The 15,376-nt window shown below is 39.1% G+C and overlaps 2 protein-coding genes across 3 annotated transcripts; one reads left to right on the top strand and one right to left on the bottom strand.

The window, feature by feature from the left end:
• The first annotated feature begins 2,209 nt into the window (after window positions 1-2,209).
• On the top strand, window positions 2,210-2,754 carry LOC135631145 (transcription factor ILI3-like). Its single transcript, XM_065138585.1, has 2 exons — window positions 2,210-2,371; window positions 2,468-2,754. The coding sequence occupies exons 1-2, from the start codon at window positions 2,267-2,269 to the stop codon at window positions 2,621-2,623; spliced, it is 261 nt and encodes an 86-aa protein (XP_064994657.1). The 5' UTR covers window positions 2,210-2,266; the 3' UTR covers window positions 2,624-2,754.
• A 260-nt stretch (window positions 2,755-3,014) lies between these two features.
• On the bottom strand, window positions 3,015-9,284 carry LOC103976109 (transcription factor BHLH062-like). Of its 2 annotated transcripts, XM_065139437.1 has the most exons (4): window positions 9,099-9,284; window positions 8,580-8,674; window positions 3,942-4,380; window positions 3,021-3,586 (listed from the first exon to the last, which is right to left on the bottom strand). In XM_065139437.1, the coding sequence occupies exons 2-4, from the start codon at window positions 8,649-8,651 to the stop codon at window positions 3,486-3,488; spliced, it is 612 nt and encodes a 203-aa protein (XP_064995509.1). In that variant the 5' UTR covers window positions 8,652-8,674; window positions 9,099-9,284; the 3' UTR covers window positions 3,021-3,485. The 2 variants fall into 2 exon arrangements, with proteins under 2 accessions (XP_064995510.1, XP_064995509.1); XM_065139438.1 differs by lacking the exons at window positions 8,580-8,674; window positions 9,099-9,284 and adding an exon at window positions 4,460-5,154 and having other exon boundaries at window positions 3,015-3,586.
• Window positions 9,285-15,376: the final 6,092 nt, after the last annotated feature.

The raw sequence follows: 15,376 nt of genomic DNA, 5'->3' as shown, positions 1-15,376 counted from the left end.
TGAATGTGGCAGCATCAGTTGGATGCCAAGCTAATATAATCCGAGGATATGACTCCTGAAAGATCTGAATCTCCTGCTTTATGGGCTCAATTAGTGCACGCTGCTACTGACATACCTCTTGTACAGAACTCACGAGCTACTGAAACTTGATCTGAAGAACGTATGTCTATGGGGAACATACAGAAGAGTTTGGTTCATGCAGAACTCAGTAGGAATTCGACACAAGTATGGCCACCAAGTTTCTTTCATGGTGTGACTACTCGGTGGAGGTTTTGGGTTATTTGCAGCAGAAAGGAAAATGAGGAGAACCTAAGAGTGTTGCAGTTTGTAAGGCATAATAATGAGTTGCTCATCGGTAGAGATTACAAGGAGTTGCTAGTAGGGAGAATAATTAGTTTTGACGGAGGTAATAGGAGCGCTTCTGCCATGGCCAACTCAGGAATCAAAGTCAAAGAGGACAGTATGAGGTACGTATACATACTGCAACTGCTACATGTGTACAACAACTGCCGCATGCAAAGTAGAACGAGATGGTGAGCGAACACTCACAGGCCAAAACAGTTGGTCATTGCTCGACGATGGAGATGGCCCCAAGAGGACTTCTATCAATCACCGATGGGGAAAAGACAGAAGAGGGTAAGAGGACTGTGGAGATTGAAATGGCTACGATTAACCTACCTCAGACATGAGCACGTGATCGTGGCGACGAACTGGGGGCATCCCATGCACGACTGTCTACCCCATGCAGATGCATATCACGTCCCGTGGAGACCAGATTCAGATCACATCAGAAACCTCTCTCTCTCTCTCTCTCTCTCTCTCTCGCTCACACACACACACACACACACACAGACAGAGAAACCCAGTATTTTGCAGAGTGAGTAAAAAGGACAGAAGTAGTAGTACAAGTGATAGCATCATCTAGCAGTTTATTAGACGAGATGAACACTTGATTCAAGGAGCGGCAAAATCAAAGATACGCCAGCTCGATTGATAATGGCAGGCTATCACAGGTGACAAATTGGTGAAACGACGGATGACAATTCTTGTGGGGAGCTTTGCACTCTCGGAAAAAGACTTCACAACCTTTGTGGGGGGGCACCATTTAATCGTTGTTCACTAGCAGCTGGACCATTCATGAGAAATCCAAGGCAAACATAGTGCACATGAAGCATACACCGAGCATGGAGAAGTACTTCCCAGCGTACTATTACTGTTTTGCTCACTTCTTGTACTTAAAATGCCAATTATTTAGCTCTGCAATCATGATGCAATGATACATGAATGCCTTCTTATCGTTTATATTTTTTGAACCTTCGGAAGGACTACTTAATTTGTTATTTTTGAAAGGAATATTTTTTTTATATTTTTCATATGCACATACATACCTTGTTCTTTTTTTTATACACACCCATATATATATATATGTATGTATGTATGTATATATGTATGTATGTATACCATTATGCACACATAGAACACACTCAAATATGCATATAATGAAAGTAAGAGGTCTATATAGACCTTCTCTCTCACTCATGTACCCCACAGGCACCTCCAAAGCCTTCCATGTGTGTGTTCTATTATGATCCCAAGCACTCACCAACTCAACCTCTTATCATCCCCCAACTCGAAAAACATGTAGATATGGAATTATAGATAATTTTCATCGGTTGATTGTCGACGTAATAATGTCAAAACCTCAATTAGTGTTAATACTTTGTTAAAAGAAATGTTACATATGTTTCAGTTTTCAGGAAGCCACCACCTAAGTTGATGTTTTGGAAGTGTACCCCATTGGAGATTTAGGAATACATTAGCCCTACAAATCTATAAGAGAAGACAATACCAAGAACAAGAAAAAGATGTCCTATGCCAAAAACAGAAGAGACACAAGGCATCTTTCAGGTACAAAGTAAAATGGTTAAACAACTACCTACACAAAATGCCTTAAGGTCAACTGATTCCTTTGTTTTAGCCATTTTCCAGAGAGAGACACTGGAGAGAGAGAGAGAGAGAGAGAGAGGGGTGTGGGGCTCCTGCTGCCTCCATGGATGATGGGCCAGGATCAAGTTGGGCCCAATGGTAGAGTACAGAGGGGTGACACATGGTCCCTGAGCTACTCTATCTAGTATAACTCTCCTGCCTTTTCCTTTCTCTCTTCCCTTCTATATAAAACACTGCATTTCTTCTCTTCCCTACGCTTGGCTCCATAGCTCAGAGGAGGGAAAAGAGAAAAAAGAAAGGCGTTGCAGACATTACGACCATGTCCGGCAGAAGTAGCGCGATCACGGATGAAGAGATCAATGAGCTCGTCTCCAAGCTCCAGTCTCTGCTCCCGGAGTCGCGCCGGCGCAGGAGTGCAGGCAGAGTGAGGAAACAAAGCGCCAACTGAGTCTCTTTGTTTGTCGGTGGCCACTCCATGAAGGTTCACTAAAGAGTGTGTGTGTGTGTTATGGGCATGCAGGCGTCTGCGTCGAAGCTGCTGAAGGAGACATGCAGCTACATCAAGAGCTTGCACCGGGAGGTGGAAGACCTGAGCGACCGCCTCTCCGACCTAATGGCGACAATGGACAGCAACAGCCCTCAGGCTGAGATCATTCGGAGCCTGCTCAGGCCCTAGAGAGAGTTTTATATTGATGTTGTCCTCTCTCTCTTTCTCTCTCTCTCTCTCTAATACTACATCAGGAAGCCTGGTCAGTAGATCTGAGGGTTATCTAAGGTGCTCAAGAGTATATAATAAAGGTGTAAACTAGTTTAACTATGCTTGATGATTTTGCTGCTGTTTAATATATTAGGCTTCTTAGCTACTCGATACATTACTCGATATGCACAATAAGAAAACCTATAGAATCCTTCATAAAAAGATGAAACAAGACAAAGAAGAAAAAGAACACCTAGAGGAATGCATAGTAAACTTGCAAAACGCCAATTCATAGACTCTTCCCTCAAAAAGAAAGAAAGAAAGAAAGAAAGAAAGGCAAAAGAAAAGAAAAAAGAGGAAGAGGAAATGATGACCAAGGAAACAATCTTGTTAGAGACACATTGTAGCAAGCTTGTTTTAAGGAATCTGACGTCCAAACAACTAGATTTAAATCGACCAAAACGAAAGGCATAACCAAAGGAGGACAGGGATCATTGCACCATGTGATCGATGACAACAAAATCTACCATGCGTCAGAAAAGTAAGAGAGAGAGAGAGAGAGAGAGAGCAAGGGAGGAAGGATCATAGGCAGGTCCAAACGCTGCAGTATAATGTCAAGCTTTTCGGCTAAAGCAAAAACGTCGCAGACGTCTCCAGAACTGAATCAACTTTGGAGAAAGAGAGGCTAAAGCTGCATCGAATGGTTGCCGACTACCGAGCCTTCTGCAGCAAATTAGCCGCCGAGAAAAGCTGGACGATTGTGTCCTCGGCTGGGACCGGAGACGAGGTGACTGTACGTCCGCAGTGGAAATGACACGCCGTGGGACCGCCATGGGCGCACCTAATCTGACGGCTGCCGGTACGAGCACGAACATTGAGGCGCAGCGGGCTCGGCGTGGGGCCCTCCACCGTGTGAGGCTGAGGCTGAATTGGCGCCACAACCTATTAAACATTAAGGTCAATGAGAAATTACGTTAGCGAGACAACCATTTAAACTCTGGTTGGAAACATGATAGGTTCTCTCAGCTATAAACATGTCATAAAAGTACCAAACAAACAAAACCTTCGGTAGAATGAGATGAAAGAAGCCTGAATTCCATGATTCAGAGAAATACATATATACAGATTAACTCAAGCCATCAATACTGCTTCCCCACAAACTCACCGTTTTGCCTTTGGCAACATCACATTCATGAATTCTTGTAATGCGTCAGTGACATTCTTCATTTTGATCATTAACAAATGGGGAAAAAATTATCGGATTTGCAATGTACATTTCTTGATTATAGTGATATACCAGTTGATGCTGTATTACATCCTTCCTCCTCGCTGCTAGTGCTAATGCCACAGCTGCCACATCTCTCTTCTTGTGATCCTGGTGAGAAGTCCAAAGGAGAAGACCCGGCTGCAAGTCCGATAAAGTCGGATATCTGGCATGTCGTCTCATCACCTGGGAAAGCCCAGGCGGCGTTGGTGGTGGAGTGCTTGTTCTTTCCACCGGAAAAGTGCTGGAGCTGCCGAATGGGGGTTGCTTGTGTGGATCCAATAGCAACTGGCCGATGCAGCATTGGAAGCCCTGTGGCAGTCGGCTGCGGCTGAGTGGGAGTCATTGAATTGATGTTGTCGCTCCATGTGGGATTATAACTCGATCTCCCCTGCAGTTCCTTTTGGAGCTGGGATATTTCAGCTTGTAATGTAGTGTTCTCATCTTTCAGCTCATTCCTCTCCGTGGCAACCTGATACATTCACCACATTCAGATATATAAACGCAAAACCAGCATTAGAAATTGTATGACCAACCGGGAGACAACATACAAAAGTCATTGTCCGGATCACAGCCACAGTCCCGGAGTTTCCAAAAACAAAAGAAACTAGAAAGAATGTTCCAAGAAAAGATGATCAGAATTGGATTAATGACAGCACCATGACAAACTGCCATATGTGTTGCCCATTGGTATCTGTAGCAAAAAAGAACTATAAAATCAAATATGAATCATTTTCTTATTAGGCACAAGGTCGTGAAATTAGATTATTTTGCATTATGAACTCTAGAACATATATAATATACTATGTTTCAGACTTGCAGAATTTACTGCATGAACCATTTTGATTGGCAGAATTCTAGTGGTATCAAAAGAAGTTAGATTGTAGTGAGCATCTTTTTGGAATTTGCTAAAAATGTCTGAACAAATGAGCCAGTACACCAACATCTTGCAGGCAATAAATTAACTAATAACTTCAGTGCAAAGCACATAATTGCTAGAGATGTTTAATTTACCAATGGAAAATTTTCTGCAATCTTATAGTAGATGCCAACAATGATGTAAAGTTTCATTTTGCCGCATGGTATAAAATGTATTCTTTCTCTAATCAACAAAGAGTAGAATAAAATCGCCTTGCAAGTTTTGATATTTCAATTAACTTATGCAGTGGAGTTTCTATCGACATTTATGTATGTCCATGGCATACAAAAGTGACAACATTTCTAAAATTTAGGGTCGACAGTTAGGTTTTATACTTATAGTGTGATTCAGATAGCAGAGCTGCATTTCCTTCCTGAGAGATTCTACATGCACGAAGAGATATCTTAGTACTCAGGCAGTATCACCCAATATGGAAGCCTTACAATTGTTTTGTCGGTCTGGTTCTGCACATAGACATTAAAATGGGATGAAGCTCCTTATTCAAGAAAGCATACAAAATCTTCCACATGAAAATTATGTTTACCAAGATGGGCATAAAGATGTATATTTAATATGTATTGTAGTGAGAAAAACATAATCAGACATGACAAATGGTTTTCTTGTTAAACACAGCTGCTTCTTCATGTATATGGTGGTAATGCACAAAACTGGTGGCTGGGCTTACTATGCTATGTGTATGTAGATATATACTGCTTAGGGATAATGTGGCTTTGAAAAACAATGCATAGGATAAGATTTTTATATCAAGTTTGCTCTTTGAAAGAATTCAAAAGAAAATTTTAAAAGGTAATGGAGGCTAGCAAAATCACTGAATTTTCCACAAGCAGAAGGTTAATGAGTTGCACAAGACAAAATATTCTGACTCAAGATCTTGAGGACTCCCTAGATGATTTGAAAGAGCTTCTAAGTGGCTATCATTGATGGTAATCATAAAAGCATGTTGACAAACTCTTCAGGAAGCATATTTGGAAAGATGAACTTTTAGTAAAATTTGAAAGACATTTATTCACTAGTAGGAATCATCTATATCTACATCAACAACAACAACAAAACCGTAAGTCTCAATTATTTGGGGTCGACTATATGAATCTTTTGCCGTTATTGAGATATGTAAAAGGTCATATGTTTGATTATATTTAGATTATTTTAATCTTTATTTATAGTTTATATTAAAGTCTTTTTAAGTCTTCCTTTATATCTTCTCGTACCACTGATACTCATCATTTCACCTCTTTTGACTATCGTATCCGGAGGTCTCCTTAGCACATCCATATTATCTTAAATGATTTTCTTTAATATTATCATCTATCGAAGCGATACTTAGTTGTTCATGAATAAAAGTGTTTTTTTTCATATTTTTCCTAGTAACTCCATACATCCATCTCAACATTCTCATTTTGACAATACAAACTTTTTGTATGTATTGTTTCTTAACTGTCTAACACTCAGATTCATAAAGTATTACCGGTCTCACAATTGTTTTATAAAATTTTTCTTTTAATCTCAAAAGTATCCAATGATTACACATAACTCTTGATGCCCCTTATCATTTTAACCATATTGTTTTTACTCTTTGAGTAATATCTTTATCGATTTGTCCATCTTATTGAATAATTGATCCAAGATACCTAAAGTTTTTCCTTAACGGAACTTCTCGTCCATCCAACTTGGTTATATTCTCCTATCTATTTCTAGAATCACTAAAATTAGATTTTATATATTTAGTTTTAGTCCTATTTAATCAAACCTTTAGTTTCTAAAGCTTACCTTTATGACTCAAGTTTATAATTAATTTCACTTAGGCTTTCATCAACTAAGATAATATCATCGGCAAATAACATACATCAAAGAAGTCTATCATATAAGTGAACTATTATCAATGTGAAAAAGTAAGGATTTAATATGGATCCTAGATGTAATCCTATACTAATAGAAAATTCACTAGACACACTCTCTATAGTTCTAAAACTAGTAGCTATATTATCATACATATTTTTAATAACATTAATATAATTAATGGATATATATATCTTTCTTTTCTAAAACCCATCATAATAAATCTCTAGGAATCCTATCATAAGTATTTTCTAAGTAAATAAAAATCATATGCAAAACTTTTTTTTCTCCCTATATTTTTCATTAATTGTTTTAATTAATAAATAGCTTTTATGATTAATCTTCCAAGCATAAAACTAGATTGATTTTCAGATATATTTGTTTCAAGCCTTATCCTACTTTGATTACTCTTTTCCAAAGTTACATAGTATGACTCATGATTTTAATTCCTTTATACTTTGAATAGTTTCGTATGTCATCCTTATTTTCGTAAATTGACACTAAAAAACTTTTTTTTCATTCATTAGGCATCCTTCTGAATATCATGATTTTTTTAAATAAACTAGTTAATCAAGCTATTTCCTTGTCCCATAAACTTTTTCAAACCTCAATAGGGATACCATCAAGCCTCACACTTAAGTTCTAATCACCACAATATATGGTCTACATATATTGAGAAAAATATTCCTTGGTGACAACAATATATGGTCTACAAACTTTCCCTTGTCCCAAGCTACATATATTGAGAAAAAATATTCCATCAAAAGAATCCAAAAATATATATATGATCTTGAGAAGAACATTAAAACTATACTCCTCGGTAACGTGTCGATTCTGTTCTGATCACAGTAATATGCACCATAATTACCATACACATATATCGTAACTGACCAAAGAGACATTTACCAACTACATGACCAACCACAAGAAAGAGTTCATTCAGCTGGTCACGTTTAAGTTTCTCTCTTTCAGCTTTATGTATCTTCTTTGGAACTCCACTCTGGTTCTTTTTGCTAGAAAGAGACATACAACAACAAGCATCTCAGAATTTAGATTTGAAACAAACAGAAAAAGATAATGGGTCACGAATTATCTGATAAGATTCTTAGGAACCAGCTGCAAATACAAGTAATCTACAAGATAGATCAAGCGTTAATAGATCACCAATATAAGTCATAATCATGCTGAAAGTTTAAAAGCACACTGACTTATTGTGAGTTATAGTTTGCATGCATGTCCTAATTTGTATAAATGGATCAGGTTAAACGACTTGCATGGAGATGCCTCTGTTTGGCTTCATATTTCAAGTTGAGGATTAATGGCTTTGATGTGCACAAAATTAGAAGCCACTTAGCAAGCGTATGCTGCATGCACTATCCCAACAGATCTTATAGGATCTTTGGATATGCCGATATGAATACTGATATCTACCTTAACCACCAACCGTAATGATTCTATCTCAGAAGACAATGCAAGCTTCATGAAACTTTTGACACATTAAGATCCTAAAGTGCTTCAAAATAAACATGTTCTTATCCATCAAGGACTTCCACTGCATGTAGAGAGAAGAGTTCCCAATGAACCCCTGATGGAAGCACTTGGGTTGCTTCATAGGGTAGAGATTAGGTTGAGCTAGTATCTTTATACAGCCAGCAAGCTGCTGCAGGGTTCCACGGATCAATATACATACTTTAATCTTTACTATTGCCCTATAAGTCAAGCACTCCATGTAGCTCAAACTTTAGACGGCATTATTTGAGGGACCAGAACCGTCACATGCATAATATAGTCAAACAATATCAAAGACAAGAACACCACAGATCTAGCAACATCAAGCAACTCCGGTTATCAATAACAGATAAGAAAGCTTAAAACTGCGGTGACAAGTTACTGACCAACCCGCCAACTGTCGACTCAGCTGCCACATTTGACTCGTTAATAGTAGTAGAGGGATCGTCCGACACCATTCTCCAAGCTGTCCTCGAATAACCTACCAAACTACTCTTTCTTAGTGAGACCGCATTGCCAGAAAGAACAACTCAATAAGTTTCGCAATCAGTTTGGTTCATCTATATAAAGAAGTTGCATAAAAGACCACCCTTTTTAACATTAAATCGAATAGAAACAATTGATTGGACAACGGCACACTTCGGAAGCAGCAATTCAATCTTTCCTCCTTTAAAAAAAGAGTTCCGAGTTTCCGGATCCGAAAAGAAACAAGGTTGAGCTTTGGAACTGCGTTAATCCGGTTTTACCATTCCGAAACCCAACTAAAATCTTGACATTGAGCATCACAGTCGCGTCTAAACCCAAGGAAAGCGAAGCACGACAAACTAAGTCAAACCAAGAAATCATGCCACAACCTAAAAGAAGAGATCGAGGGGACAAAGATCAATCAGAGAAGCCACGATCACCTGCGTCGCCGAGTTGAATTAGGGTCGGTGTGTTGGTTTGGGGGATTAGTGCTGCTGCTTGCTCTGCTTGGTGTTAAGAGAGGAGGGGGGCGGGGTGGAGAAACCCTCTCCCTCGCGTGTGCCGAGCGGCCTTCTCCCTCTCCCTCTCCCTCTCGTCTCGCCCAGGTAACGATGCTGACTGTACCCCCGCACGGTGGCCTTTTCCGCGAATGACTTGGCGTCCGACGCATGAAACAGCCCAGACACCTCTCTCTCTCTGGGACCCTTTCTTTCTCCCCCGAATGCTACCTTCCTATTGATTAAAAGGAAGGGACCCACATATGCGATCATACTAATCTTGATTATCATACCAAAAATAATTTTTTTATAATAGATTAAGAAACAATATATAAAAGGAAATTATTTTATGAAATGTTTCTGGACAAAAAAATTTCCTAACCCTCCTATTGAACTGAATCTCAATATTTTTAGATAAAATATTTATTATTGAAGATGTTGAATTTTGAATATTTTTTTTAATTGGTAAGTGACGAAGATGCTAAAGACCTTACAAAATATATATTTATTTGGTCCTTAAGGACAAGTCCAATGTAATCGTCGATCGAGGTGTCGTCAACGACTTAAGTAGTTAGTCAAACCCATAGAGTTTGAAAAGGACATATTGAAGGGACTATTTAGTAATCATATAAATCACATAAGCTGAAAAATATAAACGTAGCTTTAGCACTAGTATAAATGTTAACTTCCCTATCAGTAGGTACGGTAGCTTGGCTTCACTCAGAATATGATTGATATAGTAGATAAGCTTCTGAATTCTCATGTCCTATCAAAATAAAATTAAATTGATGGTCATTTTGATAGTAGCTAGATATAGGCTTAGGATCTCCCCCGAGCTCAAAGAGGTGAGCTACGACAACTTGGCTAGGTGATCCTTTAATTTGTCAAAGGCTCCATAGGACTCTTTCATTCATGCAAAGCCCTTTAGGTTTTTTAACGCTCGAAAGAACATGAGACATTTGTCACCTAATTGAGACAGGAATCGATTGAGGGCTATTAGTCGACCTATTAACTATTAAACCTCTTTGATCGATCGAGATGGATGCATTTTTAATATGACCCATTTTCTCAAGATTTTTACCTATCTTTCATTGGTGCACAATGAAGCAAAGAACTTTTTTGAATTAACCCTAAAGACATACTTTGTTGGGTTAAGGTGCATTTAAAATTTTCTCAACGTTTAGAATGCTTCTGTTGGGAAATCGTGGATCGACATCTCTTGCACAATAGAAAATAAAAACAAAATCATATTTCCCAAAGTCAAGTACTTGATCGTTATGCAACGATTAGTATGCGAGAAAACCACACATATCATGTGAGAAGTGTTACTTAGGGAGATCGTATATCCTTAAAATTTTTAGATCCAATAGAGAAGATGGAGAACTCACATACTCCTCTATAGTGATAATCCATACGACAGATGCAACGATGATACTCCTTAGATTACTACGAGATCTCTCTCTCTCTATGTGCAGCACAAGGTTACCGAAGCCAAGGAAAAAAGAGAGGAGGCTAAGGAGAATAAGAGGGGTGATCATCAGTAGTTCTAGCCTATGAACCGTGAGGTTTCTCCTATTTATAAAGGTACATGCAGCTTAGCCCTTAATTGATCATATCTTTATTGGATATTAGAACTCTATCCAATTACATAATCTCATTGGATCTCATCTATAGGATCCAAATTATGGGTTTCGTGGATATCTTATATCCATACTCCACTCATCGTAATATTCGTCATATGTTTATGACCCTCTAGGCCTGATACCGAGTTGGTTGTAAGTCGATCTTGTTAGAACTCCTTCTGATATAGTGAACTACTCATCGACTATGGACGTACTAGGCCACTACGCCATAGTCCCCAGACGGTTTAGGGGACCTAATCTATTGGACATGTTTGTCTTCAATTACCATATATCTATAGCCCCTCGTTCATCTAATATCCCAGAGATTGTATATTGAGTATGGTAACATTAAGCCCATACGAAATGTCACTAAAGATAGTGCACTTCAAAAATAAAACAAGCAACTAACAACTTGTCTACTTGGTGTTGACTACTTGTTGATGGTTAGCAGTAAAATTTTGAGGCCTCTACTTCACTGGTCATGCCTTAGTGAGATGTTCAGATGGTGATAATGCACGTTGGGATCAATTCCAAGCATATCTCTTGACGACTACATAAAAACTTTCATATTACTTTAGAGGAAGTCAATGAGTTGTACCCTCCTCGGTTCAAGTAGCATTACCCCAACCTTAACAGTTCAGTTGGGTCGAGCTTGGTCAAGGGGTATCTTAACTAGCAACTCCATAGGGTTAGGATGGGGGTTGGTTTTATGGCATCTTGTAGGTCTATTAGGGGCATCTTGGGTTCAGCTTTGTTTGGGAGGGAAACTACTACTAGATAGCTTTAGCACTACTCTTTTGGGTTGCTTCTCAGTTCTATGACACCCACTCTTATTTGTTTTATATTGGTTGATTTATGATCATGTTGTATGCTAAGAGAATGTCCACTATTATGAATTTGGTTGAGATCGTCTTTGAGTAGGGCTTTTTCCCAAATATGATGTGCTAGTTGATGATCCCCAAGGGAGAGATAAAATTACTAATGAACCCCATCAAGGAAAAGACCATCGAGGCAAGGTCATTAGTCATCAAACCCAAGTACTAATAAGCATCATAATAGAGGATGTTGACGGAGCTCCTTATTTCAATCATGACCCTCTTCACTAGAGCATTAATCATCCTCATGGATACCACTAGGGCATTGTCATTGTTTGAGTCGAGGTACCTCACTTCTTCTTCCTTATATGTTATCTCTAAGTTATCATCCATTCTTTAGTGCTTCTTGTTGGTGGCTTGACATAAGCCTTGTGGATTGATGAGCTATCCTTTCCGAACACTAGTCCACTAATTATGACATCAATCTATCTCTCCACTGACCCTTCTGGTAATGGTGAAGACTCCCTACGAGTGCCTCTCTCTTTGCTTGCTAAAGTCTCAAGAGGGTTGTCACAAGCGTTTGGGACACACATTCATAATGTAGTGTTGCTTAAGCTCCTTAGCTAGTTGGGTGAAGGAAATCATCGAGAATGACTTGTAGATGGGCATTTCACTTTCGAGGCAAACTCGTAGTGTGGTGGGGAAGGTACAACATATCAGGGCATCTAATAAGTCGTATAGCATCATCTAAATACGAAAAGCTACTATGTGTCCAATTGGGTTTGTGCCACCATCAAACACCTACAAAGTCAGCTAAACTCCATAATTTGATGGGAATTGGCTTCTCTTGAATTTAAATAGTTATAGTTGCATTTAGAGGGTATAATTTATGGAATCCACTGATTGCGTAGCCTTAGACTCGATCAAGATAGATTATGGGTGGCAAGGTCAGCTAAACTCCATGGTAGGTGACTGAAGCACCTTGTTTGTCAAATGCTCAACCAACCTTGGGCATTATTGAGAGATTGGCATCACGTTAGGCCAAATGACCTTAGCCGGTGTCGATGGGACTACGAGCTATGAAGGGTTGGAGTCATTGATTTGGCTAGCTGAGATAAGAGTGGGGCAATAGTGTGCATCATCCCTATTAATATTATACTTTCTAGGTGATGTTGATGTTCAAAAATATCTTAGTGAGAATGAGTATGTGGATCAGGATTCTCATTAGGGGAGAGAAGTTGAGATCATTGAATAGATGCCGGTATTGTATTGGGATATGTGATAAGGTGGATGCATCGAGATTTGAAAACATCGATTACTATCCCTTATGAGTGAAGGTATTATAAGTCAAAGATGGAGCGTCCTTGCTCGAACACTAGTTGAGTTACTGCTTGGATGATGCATACTATTACTGCTTGAGTTACTGCTCGAACACTAGTTGAGTCACACAACTAGAGCCCATGTGCACAAGAGAGGTGAGTTACTGCTTGGGTGGCTTAACGACTCTTATGGGGGCTGAGGCACATCTGAGTGTGCTTCATGACTACATGAGGATGAAGGTCAAATGACTTTTTCGACTTAGTCTCTTCAATGTTCAAATCAATTTTAACGTGAGTGAAAAAGATTTAATAAAAAATAACTAATCTTGATTATCATATCAAAAATAACCTTTTATAATGAGTGAAAGATAAGGGATAATATTCTCCTGGATAGAATATTCCCTAACCGCCCTTTTGGATCGGTGTTCATGTGGCCCAATCGTTTGCCAGATCTGCCTCCTTATCATTGATTATACTATCATGCATACCGTCATATATCGAGCGATGAATTCCGCCAATCAATTAATATATAGCATTTGTGCTTATATTTATCCGCACATGCTGGGAATCATTGTCTCACGAGGAAGCAACTTATAAACATACACCATGATGATGTTGAGTATGGAAATATTCTGCTTAAATGCATTAAACGAGGAAGTTGTTTGGTGACTTGTATTATATTCTAAGTTGACTTCTCAGCCAGCGTAAAATATATTTAGAAATGTGAAATGATCAAAGAAGCTGAGCTCAATCGAATCAAGAACTTATATTCTACTTGCAGCATTCTGAGAGAATTCCTGGACACTAGGATGAAGAACTTGCCATTAAACAACCACCCTTGTTAATATTAGAGAGTGATGGTTGTTTTGTCTCTTTCTTCGATGCAAGTGGCGTTTGGCTTTGTGTCAAGGAAGACTGACTTCACACTAGTGGACTACGGAGGAGGCCCGTGTGAAGCTCCATTTGTCGCCATGGCAGAATGCATCACTTCTATCTGCGCTCACAAAGGCGAAGGAGTTGAACCTTTCGGTGCGCATAAATTCACAAAGCCTGTGAGAGTTGACTAATCATCTGTCTCTCTCGAGGTAAGTTCACGGATGATATTAATCTATCCTTTATTGGCTCCTAAATTCCGGGTGAGGATTTTTAGTGCTTTCATACGAACTATCCGAGATGTTCCCAACATATAAAGTTTTCAATTTGGATTTTCAAGTCACAACAATCTTTTATATTGTGGTCATAATCCTGATGGAACTGATAGTATTTGGATTTGTCTCTTTCTGTCAATTGAATCTTTATTTAATGAGGATCTTTAAGAGCTTCTTCTCATAGAAATACTTTAGTTCTAGCTATATCTAGGGGGGTTTGCTCGAATCTTAGGAGAGATAACTCGGGTCATTTATTTCTCCTGTACGATAGTGTCCTTGGGTTTAGAGTGGATTGTAGCTACTCCTGCTTTAACCTCTTGCGTGACTCACGTTTACTCGAGACCATTATCTCAGTGATAATATATTGATTGACCATTTGATGTGCCTTTGGTACAATCGCTAGTAGCCTCACTATCAATGATTAGAAGAGGTGAGAGGGCTTGAGCCTCATCATGAAGGTCTGTATTATGAGTAACCGATGGATATTTACCACACCTTAGATTTTATTCATAAATCAAGCGATGAAGTCTATAAGCATTTCCTTCTCCCCTTGCTTTAGTTCGAGAAGCGGTACCACTGATGGCCTCGCGAGCTGGCCAAAAGAACTGATGAAAAGCACGAGTGTACCATTCTCGTGTTGGGCCTTTTAACGTGGTCGAAAAGATGTGACACATCAGAGCATTCAAAGTATCATAAAATAATATTTAAGCACGGAAAGCTATAATGTACTCTATCGGGTCAGCACTACCACCGAATGCTTCTGATAACAGGAGGTGAAAGTTTACTAGAATTGGCTCCTCCTGAATTTTCTAGGTGAATGATAATCAACCTTAGGTGGGGTTGACAAGCACTTCCCCTTTTAATTGTTAAAACTCTCATCATATCTCCTCCAAACGTCGATTTATCTATCGTAGTTGGATCCGTAGAGAATCCTGTATTGAATTCATCGATTATGTCTCAGATTCAGGCAAGATAGAGTAGTGATGTGGTCCGTTGAATTCTACGGTTGGGAATCGAAATATTCTCCCAGCTAGTGGTTTGATTAGTCTCGAGTGCTCCTAGGATGTCGATACCACATCGAGTGGGGGAACCATAATGGGTGATAGTGCTAATAGCGATTGAGCTAGGGACCATGATTGAATTGGTGGCGTCGCTTGTTAGGCTAATTAGGGCAAAAGTGAAGCGACAACCTATATTATGCTTTTTAGCATTTACACTTGCTGATTGAGATACAAGAACACATCGACAATGATGAATAGGTGGCTTGAGGTCGTCCTTGGGGGTTAAAGACCTGAGTTATTGAATATACATCAGTAT

Source organism: Musa acuminata, chromosome BXJ3-2, assembly GCF_036884655.1.
Source record: "Musa acuminata AAA Group cultivar baxijiao chromosome BXJ3-2, Cavendish_Baxijiao_AAA, whole genome shotgun sequence".
NCBI classification, from domain to species: Eukaryota; Viridiplantae; Streptophyta; class Magnoliopsida; order Zingiberales; family Musaceae; genus Musa; species Musa acuminata.
The sequence above is the reverse complement of the archived record's forward strand: the minus strand, read 5'-3'. Positions and strand labels throughout refer to the sequence as shown.